The sequence below is a fragment of the Dendrobates tinctorius genome, unplaced genomic scaffold (genome assembly GCF_039654945.1).
Source record: "Dendrobates tinctorius isolate UK_male_01 unplaced genomic scaffold, ASM3965494v1 ptg000028l, whole genome shotgun sequence".
Lineage (NCBI taxonomy): Eukaryota > Metazoa > Chordata > Amphibia > Anura > Dendrobatidae > Dendrobates > Dendrobates tinctorius.
Window position 1 is genome coordinate 49,937,902 of NW_027361696.1, and position 13,287 is coordinate 49,951,188.

At 42.4% G+C, this 13,287-nt stretch overlaps 1 protein-coding gene across 1 annotated transcript in view; it reads right to left on the bottom strand.

Moving 5' to 3' along the window:
- LOC141085001 (urokinase plasminogen activator surface receptor-like) overlaps positions 1-12,769 on the bottom strand; it is a 70,289-nt gene extending 57,520 nt beyond the window's left edge. Inside the window, exon 1 of the mRNA XM_073569927.1 lies at positions 12,637-12,769. Coding sequence (XP_073426028.1) covers positions 12,637-12,769 — 133 coding nt within the window. The remainder of the gene's footprint in view (positions 1-12,636) is intronic.
- Between the last annotated feature and the right edge of the window lie 518 nt (positions 12,770-13,287).

The following is a 13,287-nucleotide window of genomic DNA, read 5'->3' on the forward strand; positions in this document are numbered from 1 at the left end:
TACAGCACACACAGACATCAGGGACTCCTGCTCTCCTGTCTCTACAGTATTTTGCCAATGATTAGAAGCAGTTGTAGCAGCATGGAGGAGCAAACACAATATAAAAAGTTGTACAATGTTACAACATACTTTTTGCCTCAATTATTTTAAGGATCTTGCCTGCTGTCAGTGAGTAGAAGCTTTCGGAAATAATACTTGGACATACATGGAAGGTACCTGTTACATGACAGCAAGCAGAAGTCTTTAAAAGTTTTGAATGTGTTGTAAGAAGCATATTGTGAAAATGTAAAGCTTTACAAAGGCAATGTCATTTGGGGAGGGTTTGGTAAAAAATGCAAATTTTTTTTTTTTTTTTCGAAGCCGGAAACTATTTGTAGTTGCATCCCTTGTGTACGCCTGCTTCAGCCTTTTGCCCCCGGGGGCTGTGACATTTGCTCCTGGAGCTTGGAGCTTTAAATAGAACTATTCTCAGTACACAAAGGAGTAGGCGTCATGGCGGAGACTGCGACACATATACATACAGACAATACGCGCTGAAAAGATGTTTGCCAAGATTTCTAAATACAAAAGCAGCACATTCTGCAAAGTCCAAAAATATTGCGAGTGTCGTATAGCTGAGGCCCAGCCCTACATGCCTCAGATTGCTAGTGAGGCAGCGCACAGCCCTACGTCATGGGCAGGGTCGTCATGTGGGATGCATCACTTCCTCTGCTTAGAAATCTAAACAATTAGGGACGTCAGTGCCGCAAATGTGGGGAAATTCCCCAATTTCCGATGCTTTGGTGTTTATTTTGCTCATTATTCTCATTAAAATTCATGCTCTAAGTGACGAGCTCAGCTTTGTTGTATTGTCAGATGTGGATCTGCTGCATCTGATCCCTGAGAATTGTCCAGGAGACTGTGGGATCCTGGAAAAGTGTTTTCAGCACCAACCAGGACGGACAGTTCCTCATCATAATCCACTTATTTCTGCTTTCTCACAGCATAAAAGGAAGTTTCATAATTTGTATTTTACCAGTTAATATGAAGACTACATATACTGTATACTGTATATACATTGTACATATGTAAATACATAAATAGTTAATAGATATTTTATAGAAGATAGATATTAGATATATGTGTAGATAATAGATGGATAATTATGAAATAGAAAAATATATAGATATATGATAGATAGATAAATCCCACATCATCCAGTCAGCCAGAGCTACCGGACTACTACCACTAATATCCCACGTCATTCCATCAGCCAGAGCCACCGGACTACTACCCCTAATATCCCACATCATCCCATGAGCCAGAGCCACCGTACTTGGACCCCTAATATCCCACATCATCCCTTCAGCCAAAGCCACCGGACTACTACCCCTAATATCCCAGATCATCCCATCAGCCAGAGACACCGGACTACTCCCCCTAATATACCACATCATCCCGTCATCCTGGGGTCAGAACCAGAGCACTGAGTGGAACAGTCCTAACTTTCATACCGGGGATCCCTTTAAGAGAGGCCTTGGGTCAGAACCAGAGTGCTGATTGGATTTGCCCTCACTTCCATACTGGGGATCCCTTTAAGAGAGACTGGGATCAGAACCAGAGCGCTGAGTGGATTTGCCATGACTTGCATACCAATGATCCCTTTAATAGAACCCTGGGGTCAGAAACAGAGCATTGAGGGATTTGCCCTAACTTTCATACAGGAGATCCCTTTAAGTGAGCCTGGGGTCAGAACCAAAGCGCTGGATGGATTTGCCCTGACTTCCATACCGGAGATCCCTTTAAGAAAGGCCTGGGGTCAGCACCAAAGTGCAGAGTGTATTTGCCCTAACTTCCATACTGGGGATCCCTTTAAGAGACCCTGGGGTCAGAACCACAGAGCTGAGTGGAATGGTCCTAACTTCCATACCAGGGATCCCTTTAAGAGAGGCCTGGGGTCAAAACCAAAGCACTGGATGGATTTGCTCTGACTTCCATACCAATAATCCCTTTAAGAGGGAAGATGTGCCTACGGAATGGAGGATGTGTGATTTCAATATGGGCAGGGAGGGGGGGATTCATTTCTGTCAAGTTCCAAAGACCTACTGATAGGGAATTTAGATTGTGAGCCCCATCGGGGACAGTGATGATGATGTGTGCAAACTGTAGAGCGCTGCAGAATATGTTAGCGCTATATAAAATAAAGATTATTATTATTATTATTATTATGTGCTCTCTGGTCCTTTCTGAGGGTAGACAATGATGGCTGGGAGCTTATGTTCCCGGGGATGCTAGATTTCTCCCATCATAGCAACCAATTACAGCTCAGCTTTTGAACAGCTCTGGTGAAATGAAAGATGCTTTGTGATTGGTTGGTGATACACACACACACACACATACAGACATACATTCACTTTTATATATAGAGATAGACAGGTTGGAGACAGATAGGTAGATAATTGAGAGATGTATGGATCTATCTATTATCTATCTATCTATTATCTATCTATCTATCTATCTGTCATCTATCTATCTATTATCTATCTATCTATCTATCTATCGTATATATCTGTCTATTATCTATCTGCCATCTATCTATTATCTATTGTCTATAATCTATCTATTGTCTATTATCTATCTATTATCTATCTATTGTCTATTATCTAGCTATTATCCATCTATTATCTATCTATTATCTATCTATCTATCTATCTATCTAATATCTGCAGTCAGTGATGTAGATCCATGTCACGTTTTGTAGGTTTGTCACAATAGATCGTACTTGGATTAAAGGATTACTCCACCCAGAATACCTCTTTCTTCTGCTGCTTTATCCCCGGACGACCTGTCATCTGATCCTGACCTCTTACCTGACTCTTCCCATCAATCTACCAGTGTATCAGCAGTCAGTATATCAATGATAACAATGTATTGAGGAATTACAATTTGTGCAATTTTCCCCATGTTACTTCTTCTTTCATTTGTGTCTTCACTCTTCACCAGTCGTGGTAAATCCTAGGGATCTGCCACCAATATCTTATCTTGGGCCAGCCTACTACAGTTTCTAAGGATTCGGCAGCGTCCCTTTTGCTGCGGCACTCCAGGTACAGTAATTACGAGATCTAATAATACAGCGATTATTGTCAATTATCCCGGATTTATTACGTCGACTTTTTATTGTTTTTTTTTTCTTCTATGTCAAAAATAAGTAAATTCAGACTCATTTGTAAGTTTATGAAGCAGAAAGATCCCTAATTTTCCATCTTCAATGAATTTATTATGGATAACGGCAGAAACAAACAGGCTTATCTCTGCACAGCCGGAGCAGACAACGTCGCCTCAGATAATGCCGCTTGTAAAATATGAAAGAGCAAATTGCTAAAAAGGGAGATAACAAGTCTTCAATCACCAGGAAACATCAAGGCGGCGCGCTTCAGCTGGGGCACGGGCGATAATTACACGGGAAGGCTCTGCCATTATCTGGTCACTGCACGCAGGTTGGGGAAAAACAGAGCCCAGTCGTAATGCCGGGGTCACACTGGCGAGGAATACGGCCGAGTGAGAGGCGCTAAAAGCACGCATTAGACACTGACCAATGATTCTCTATGGGGACCCTCGCACCAGCTGTATATTTCTCATCCGTATTCTACGGTCCGTGCCAATCGCAGCATGCTGCGATTGTCAGCGTACTACGCCCGTAGTACGCCAATGCAAGTCAATGGGTGCGCAAAAAATACGGATTACACATGGACCACACATGTGACTTGCGAGAAATACGCACCAGGTGTCTTTTAGCAATGCCGACAATTCAGTGCGCTATACAGTAAACTCACACTGACAGGTTTAATAAAGAAACGAAAGAATAGATATAGAAACATAGACTACATATATATATATATATATATATATATATATGCATTCTATGTGTCTATATCTATTCTTTGGTTTCTGTTAGAAACCGTGTCATAGGGCTCCATTATATGTCCATTTTGCAAGCCTGCGAGAAAATCTCGCCATACGGATTACATACGGATGCTGACATGCGCAAAATACGCGACCACACCTTGATTACGGATGACATACGGAGCACTGTTTAGGGGCCATTCATCCGTATTACACATGTAAAATACTGACAGTATTTTGCGTCGGTTAGTGTGACCCCGGCCTAAAGGTAAATCTATGTACGGACACGATTCTTTGTGATTTCATGCGCAAAGCATTTAGAAGATGTTTTCAATGGGAGCGGCACAAGACAGGAAGGGATTTTCACCACTTGCGAAAATGCAGTGTCTCCCAACCGCTGGTGTTCAAAATTCATCATGCCCTGACAGTTGCATGCTCGTCCTCCGCTCCATTGATTGTCTATGACACTGCTGGAAAACGCTATTTCCAGCAGTACCATAGACAAAATATAGATCATAAATGTACATGCTAAATCTTCGCTTCATTTCGACAGGTTCTCAATACCACTCAGGTTCTTAGTTAGGGCTCTTTAAGACATCTGTGGACTTTGGTCTGATCTTGGATGCAATGTACGGACTGGCTGCGTGTCTCATAGAAATATATGAAGCTGCCATGCTCGGGTGCGTAGAATCGTGGCCAGTCCGTGCTTTAGCAGTCCGTGATCTGGCACATGCATCTGTATGAGCCCTTAGTAAGAAATATCTATCTTTGGAAAGCACCTTTAAAGAGGTTTTCTCATGTTTAATATTCAGGAGCACAGAGCTCCTCTGCCTCTCAGCATCCTGAAGATGGGAACAGTGCACTCCTGATGATTGACAGTTCAGACCAGCGGCATGATCGCACCACTGATAGCAGAGGCAGCTTTCTTTCTGCAACACAGGGAAGCTGATTGGATCTGGTGATCAGAGCAGCTCTTACAAGCGCTATAACAAAGAACTTGTAAGCGCTGTGCTCCTCACCAAAGAAACTGGCACCCTTGGATAACTGTAAACTATAAAACTTAGAACATTTTTTGAAGGGAATCTGTTAGCAGGTTCATACTATGTAATCTGAGTGCAGCATAATGTAGGGGTTGAGACCCTGATTCCAGCGATGTATCATTTACGAGGCTGTGTATTTGTATTACTGTTTCAATAAAATCATTGTTTTATCAACAGGAAATTATCACTATGGGACTAGGTGTCTCATGCCTTCTTGTCCAACCAGGCCCTTAACACTAATCGTACACAATAGGCAGCCAATCAGTGGAGTGGGCAGGGTAACACACAGCTCAGCATTCGGAGCTCAGCACCAAAAACAGGGATTGTATCACAACTGCTGCACCCAGTATCATGCTGCTCTCAGATAAAATAGCAAAAACTTGGTAACAGATTCCCTTTAAAAAGAGGTAAATTGCAAAGTTGCCTGTTTTAAAAAATTTTTAAGCACCGTTTATTTTTCCCTGCAGTCTAATAAGCATTTTTTATATTTAACAGTCAATATATTATGAGGAAAGAGTTTTTTTATGGAATTTCATGTTATACTGTATATATATATATATATATATATATACTAGAAGGTGGCCCGATTCTAACGCATCGGGTATTGTAGAATATGTATGTAATCTGTCATCCCACTTTTGCCCCATAAGCTGGGGCCACCGCTATCAGGGGCTTATCTACAGCATTCTGTAATGCTGTAGATAAGCCCTCGATGAAACCTGAAAAAAACAAAAAAAAACATTAGATTATACTCAATGGGGGGCGGGGGTGGGTGCGGTGGGTGTCGCGGTCTGGTCTAGCGCCTCCCATCTTCATACGATGATGTCCTCCTTGCTTCTCCCCGGCTCCTACGCACGTGTACTTTATCAGCCCTGTTGAGGGCAGAGCAGAGTACTGCAGTGTGCAGGCACCGGGAAAGGTCAGAGAGGTCCGGCGCCTGCGCACTGCAGTACTTTGCTCTGCCCTCAACAGGGCCGATAAAGTACATGTGCGCAGGAGCCGAGGGAGAAGCAAGGAGTAGGACGTCATCCTATGAAGATGGGAGGCGCCGGACGGGACGGCGACACCCATCGGACCGGACCGAACGCCAGGTTGAGTATAATCTAACTATTTTTTGTTATCTTTCAGGTTTCATCGGGAAAGACGATTATATAGCAGATATATATATATATACAGTATATAGTGAGGAAAAAAGTATTTAGTGAGCCACCAATTGTGCAAGTTCTCTTACTTAAAAAGATGACAGAGGCCTGTAATTGACATTATAGGTAGACCACAACTATGAGAGTCAAAATGAGAAAACAAATCCAGAAAATCACCTTGTCTGATTTGGCAGGATTTATTTTGCAAATTATGGTAGAAAATAAGCATTTGGTCATTAACAAAAGTTCATCTCAATATTTTGTTATATATCCTTTGTTGACAATGACAGAAGTCAAATGTTTTCTGTAAATCTTCACAAGGTTGGCACACACTGTTGGTGGTATGTTGGCCCATTCCTCCATGCAGATCTCCTCTAGAGCAGTGATGTTTTGGGCCTGTCATTGGCCAACATGGATTTTCAAATCCCTCCAATGGTTTTCTATGGGGTTGAGATCTGGAGACTGGCTAGGCTACTCCAGGACCTTCATATGCTTCTTATGAAGCCACTCCTTCATTGCCCTGGCAGTGTGCTTGGGAACATTATCATGCTGAAAGACCCATCCATGTTTCATCTTCAATGCCCTTGCTGATGGAAGGAGGTTTCCACTCAAAATCTCACGATACATGGCCCCATTCATTCTTTCATGTACATGGATCAGTCATCCTTGTCCCTTTGCAGAGAAACAGCCCCAAAGCATGATATTGCCTCCCCTATGCTTCACAGTAGGTATGGTGTTCTTTGGATGCAACTCAGCATTCTGTCTCCTCCTGACACGACGGGTTTTGTTTCTACCAAACAGTTCTACTTTGGTTTCATCAGACCATATGACATTCTCCTAATACTCTTCTGGATAATCTAAATGCAAACTTCAGACAGGCCTGGACATATACTGGCTTAAGCAGGGGTACATGTCTGGCACTGCAGGATCTGAGTCCCTAGCAGTGTAGTGTGTTACTGATGGTAGCCTTTGTTACGGTGGTCACAGCTCTATGCTGATCATTCACTAAGTCCCCCGTGTTGTTCAGGGATTTCTGCTCACCGCTCTTGTGATTATTTTGACCCCACATAGTGAGATATTGCGTGGAGCTCCAAAACAAGGGAGATTATCAGTGGTCTTGTATGTTTTCCATTTTCTTATTATTGCTCCCACAGTTGATTTCATCACACCAAGCTGCTTGCCTATTGCAGATTCAGTCTTCCCAGCCTGGCGCAGGGCTACAATTTTGTTTCTGGTGTCCTTTGACAGCTCTTTCGTCTTCACCATAGTGGAGTTTGGAGTGTGACTGAGGTTGTGGACAGGTGTCTTTTATACTGATAACAAGTTCAAACAGGTGCCATTACTACAGGTAATGATTGGAGGACAGAGGAGCCTCTTATAGGCCTGTAAGAACCAGAAATCTTGCATGTTTTTAGGTGACCAAATACTTATTTTCCACCACAATCTGAAAAATAAATCTTGTCAAATCAGACAAGGTGATTTTCTGGATTTGTTTTCTCATTTTGACTCTCATAGTTGTGGTCTACCTATGATGTCAATTACAGGCCTCTCTCATCTTTTTAAGTGGGAGAGCTTGCACAATTGGTGGCTGACTAAATAGTCAAAAAAATAAAGGGAATACTAAAATACCACATCCTAGATATCTCTGAATGAAATATTCCAGTTGCAAATTTTTATTCATTGCATAGTGGAATGTGTTCAGAACAATAAAACATAACAATTATCAATGTAAATCAAAATGAATATCCCATGGAGGTCTGGATTTGGAATGATACTCAAAATCAAAGTGGAAAATCAAATTACAGGCTGATCCAACTTCAGTGGAAATACCTCATGACAAGGAAAAGATGCTCAGCATTGTGTGTGGCCTCCACGTGCCTGTATGACCTCCCTACTGTACAACGCCTGGGCATGCTCGTGATGAGGCTGCGGATGGTCTCCTGAGGGATCTCCTCCCACACCTGGACTAGGGCATCTGCCAACTCCTGGACAGTCTGTGGTGCAACACGACCTTGGTGGATGGTGCGAGACATGATGTCCCAGATGTGATCAATCGGATTCAGGTCTGGGGAATGGACGGGCCAGTCCATAGCTTCAATGCCTTCATCTTGCAGGAACTGCTGACACACTCCAGCCATATGAGGTCTGGCATTGTCCTGCATTAGGAGGAACCCAGGGCCAACTGCAACAGAATATGGCCTCACATGGGGTCTGAGAATCTCATCTCGGTACCTAATGGCAGTCAGGCTACCTCTGGCGAGCATATGGAGGGCTGTGCAGCCCTCCAAAGAAATCCCACCCCACACCATTACTGACCCACTGCCAAACCGGTCATGCTAAATGATGTTGCAGGCAGCAGATCGCTCTCCATGGCATCTCCAGACTCTTTCACGTCTGTCACATGTGGTCAGTGTTAACCTGCTTTCATCTGTGAAGAGCACAGGGCGCCAGTGGCGAATTTGCCAATCCTGGTGTTCTGTGGCAAATGCCAAGCATCCTGCACGGTGTTGGGCTGTGAGCACAAGCCCCATCTGTGGACGTCGGGCACTCAGACCATCCACATGGAGTCGGTTTCTAACCGTTTGTGCAGACACATGCACATTTGTGGCCTGCTGGAGGTCATTTTACAGGGCTATGGCAGTGCTCCTCCTGTTCCTCCTTGCACAAAGGCGGAGGTAGTGGTCCTGCTGCTGGGTTGTTGCCCTCCTATGACCCCTTTCTCATCTCCTGGTGTACTGGCCTGTCTCCTGGTAGCACCTCCAGGCTCTGGACACTATGCTGACAGACACAGCAAACCTTCTTGCCACAGCTCGCATTGATGTGCCATCATGGATGAGCTGCACTACCTGAGCCACTTGTGTCAGTTGTAGAGTCCGTCTCATGCTATCACGAGTGTGAAAGCACAACCAGCATTCAAAAGTACCCAAAACATCAGCCAGATAGCATTGGTACTGAGATGTGGTCTGTGGTCCCCACCTGCAGAACCACTCCTTTATTGAGTGTGTCTTGATAATTGCCAATAATTTCCATCTGTTGTCTATTCCATTTGCACAACAGCATGTGAAATTGATTGTCAATCAGTGTTGCTTCCTAAGTGAACAGTTTGACTTCACAGAAGCTTGATTTACTTGGAGTTATATTCTGTTGCTTAAGTGTCCCCTCTATTTTTGCGCTCTATATATATACAGTGGGGAAAAAAAGTATTTAGTCAGTCAGCAATAGTGCAAGTTCCACCACTTAAAAAGATGAGAGGCGTCTGTAATTTACATCATAGGGAGACCTCAACTATGGGAGACAAACTGAGAAAAAAAAATCCAGAAAATTACATTGTCTGTTTTTTTTCATTTTATTTGCATATTATGGTGGAAAATAAGTATTTGGTCAGAAACAAGCAATCAAGATTTCTGGCTCTCACAGACCTGTAACTTCTTCTTTAAGAGTCTCCTCTTTCCTCCACTCATTACCTGTAGTAATGGCACCTGTTTAAACTTGTTATCAGTATAAAAAGACACCTGTGCACACCCTCAAACAGTCTGACTCCAAACTCCACTATGGTGAAGACCAAAGAGCTGTCAAAGGACACCAGAAACAAAATTGTAGCCCTGCACCAGGCTGGGAAGACTGAATCTGCAATAGCCAAACAGCTTGGAGTGAAGAAATCAACTGTGGGAGCAATAATTAGAAAATGGAAGACATACAAGACCACTGATAATCTCCCTCGATCTGGTGCTCCACGCAAAATCCCACCCCGTGGGGTTAGAATGATCACAAGAACGGTGAGCAAAAATCCCAGAACCACGCGGGGGGACCTAGTGAATGAACTGCAGAGAGCTGGGACCAATGTAACAAGGCCTACCATAAGTAACACACTACGCCACCATGGACTCAGATCCTGCAGTGCCAGACGTGTCCCACTGCTTAAGCCTGTACATGTCCGGGCCCGTCTGAAGTTTGCTAGAGAGCATTTGGATGATCCAGAGGAGTTTTGGGAGAATGTCCTATGGTCTGATGAAACCAAACTGGAACTGTTTGGTAGAAACACAACTTGTCGTGTTTGGAGGAAAAAGAATACTGAGTTGCATCCATCAAACACCATACCTACTGTAAAGCATGGTGGTGGAAACATCATGCTTTGGGGCTGTTTCTCTGCAAAGTGGCCAGGACGACTGATCCGGGTACATGAAAGAATGAATGGGGCCATGTATCGTGAGATTTTGAGTGCAAACCTCCTTCCATCAGCAAGGGCATTGAAGATGAAACGTGGCTGGGTCTTTCAACATGACAATGATCCAAAGCACACCGCCAGGGCAACGAAGGAGTGGCTTCGTAAGAAGCATTTCAAGGTCCTGGAGTGGCCTAGCCAGTCTCCAGATCTCAACCCTATAGAAAACCTTTGGAGGGAGTTGAAAGTCCGTGTTGCCGAGCGAAAAGCCAAAAACATCACTGCTCTAGAGGAGATCTGCATGGAGGAATGGGCCAACATACCAACAACAGTGTGTGGCAACCTTGTGAAGACTTACAGAAAACGTTTGACCTCTGTCATTGCCAACAAAGGATATATCACAAAGTATTGAGATGAAATTTTGTTTCTGACCAAATACTTATTTTCCACCATAATATGCAAATAAAATGAAAAAAAAAACAGACAATGTGATTTTCTGGATTTTTTTTCTCAGTTTGTCTCCCATAGTTGAGGTCTACCTATGATGTAAATTACAGACGCCTCTCATCTTTTTAAGTGGTGGAACTTGCACTATTGCTGATTGACTAAATACTTTTTTTCCCCACTGTATATATATATATATATATATATATATATATATATAATCATCAATTCTTTTATTCTTTTTTTCTATTATTCTTTCATTTTACTAATAGTTTGCCCATAGTAGATATTAAGAACTAATTTAAAAAAATTCTGATACCTCTGGATTTTTTATTACCATCTTCTCAACTATTCAAAGGTCACTGCCATCGCGTGTCTCTGTCACTCTACTTACTGTATAACTTATCATGTTTTTTTGGTTGTGGTAAAGTGACTATCCATAATTCTAAAAACATAGCTGCCTTCTTCCAAAAACAGCACTTCACCTGTCCACAGGCTGTGTCTAGTATTGCAGCTCAGCTCCATTAACAGGAATGTTGCAGATCTATAGTACTGCACACAACCAGTTAATGTGTCATTTATAATGCAAAACAATAACTTTATTCTGTGGATCAGTACAGTTATGAAGATACCAAATTTATGTAGATTTTTTAATGTTTTAGTCCTTTTTTTGGAAACCCATCACCAACCTGTGATCATTTTGCAGGGTGATGGTATAGGGAGTCCTTTCTGCTTCTCAAACGGATTGGGAGTTAAATGTCTGGGATCGATTAGGAGGTAACTGCGAGCCTTGACATTATGGCTCTTGGTTCTCGTCACTGATGAGACTCATCACCATGGTCGTGTCTCGGGATTGTTTGACACAATTGCAATGATGTGCAGTATGTAATGTATGTGAAGTAGAAGGACGACTTTAGGTCCGGGTGACCATGCATTTCCATGATACTACTGTAATGGGCCTGAGATCAGTGTTGTACTAACCCAGCAGAAGACCGCCCCATAACCAGAGGCAAGGAAACAGGAAAATGGGCCAGAAGGAATTTGGGCAATCGGAATAATTTCTTATGGGAACCAAAGGTGTCTCAGTTATATAGGACTACAGAAAGTAAATCTTGGAGTGATGTAAGGTAATGGTGGTGCATGAGCTCCTGTAATGGGAGACAATTCCAGGAGTAGAAGTTCAGTTAAACTTTTCAGAAAAACTTTCTAACAAGTTCCAAGTTCATTCATGTAACTTTGCAAAAAAAAAAAACCTGTGCTTCCGAGCTTACTGGATACTATGCATCAATGACACAAAGCCCACCATGATCACTGCTAGATCATCAGCTCTGACAGTTGCATAATTAGCCATAGATTCTCCTATGAATGGAAGTACCAACCATTAGGGGTCTATTCCAGAAACCCCCACAGGACCTTAATGCTATTAGTTTGAGATGCTTATTTTTTTTTTTATTGGTAATACCAGTGGTCTGCATCATATGAACCTATGGCTTTGAAAAACTGCAACCATCAGCATGCCCTGATGCATCAACAACTGAGGAAGACACAGGCTGGGGAACACTTACTGAGTGATCCTACGCTATCAAGAACTGGCTGAAGCCAATAGAGGAAGATGCCCCTCTATAATAGACCCCTCCAATGTGAAAACTTTTCTTCTATTGTCAGTAGACATGTCTTCACATAATGGATACAGAAGTAAAATGTTACAATAGCAGAAAAATTTGTGGAGGGATGAGTAACCTCTCAAATTTGTCTAATCGAATGCTAGATGGCGATTTTGACTGTGAAACAGGTTGAGTACCAAAGATTGCTCTGTGCCGTTGCTATATCACAGTGCAATGCAGGTGAATCGGGTTGCAAGGTACTGCAACCATGAGAAGCAAATCACAAAAAAATCAAACCAGAGCTGACGTTTTGCAACTTACTTTTCGTGGTACCGTAGTGGGCACAATTCAACCCCACTCACCTGCATTGCGCTGCGATGTAACAAGGACACAGAGCAATGTTTGCTGCCCAACCCTGCGTAACACCCAAAAGTCGCCATCTAGCCCTAAAATTAACATTTTAGAAGTGTTTGAAGTTGGAGACTTAGGAACCATTATGGGCTCCTTTTTAGGTCATGATCCATCAATAGAGGTAAAGCACAAGCCATGTGCTCTCGGTGCCAGCTGCCAGGCATCAAAAAAAAACCACACTTTGCCACTGTTCGGCTATCTAGTTACATAAAGGAAATCAGTTTATCCACTTCAATCTGTATTTTTCTTTAAAAAAATACATCTCTATTAACAATTAATTGAATCCATTTCAATGCAGAAAAGTAAGATAAAAAATCTGTCTTAGTAAGGAAAGAAAAAGTACACTACCCATGTTCTTAATTTTTTTTCTGAAATAGATTTTAATGATAATGAATAAAAAAAGTAATTTTGTAGAAAAATACAGAGTGAAGTTAGTATTTCCATCAGTCTCTAAAAACACCCAGCAATGGGAATCTCCAATATCAACAATAGAAAATTGTGGGAATGGGTGTGGTCTTTGTTTTCTATATTATCTAGTTACGGTAGCGAGCTGAATCTTAGCATTTGGTAAATAAACATCTTGGTACAAAAGGGACAACGGA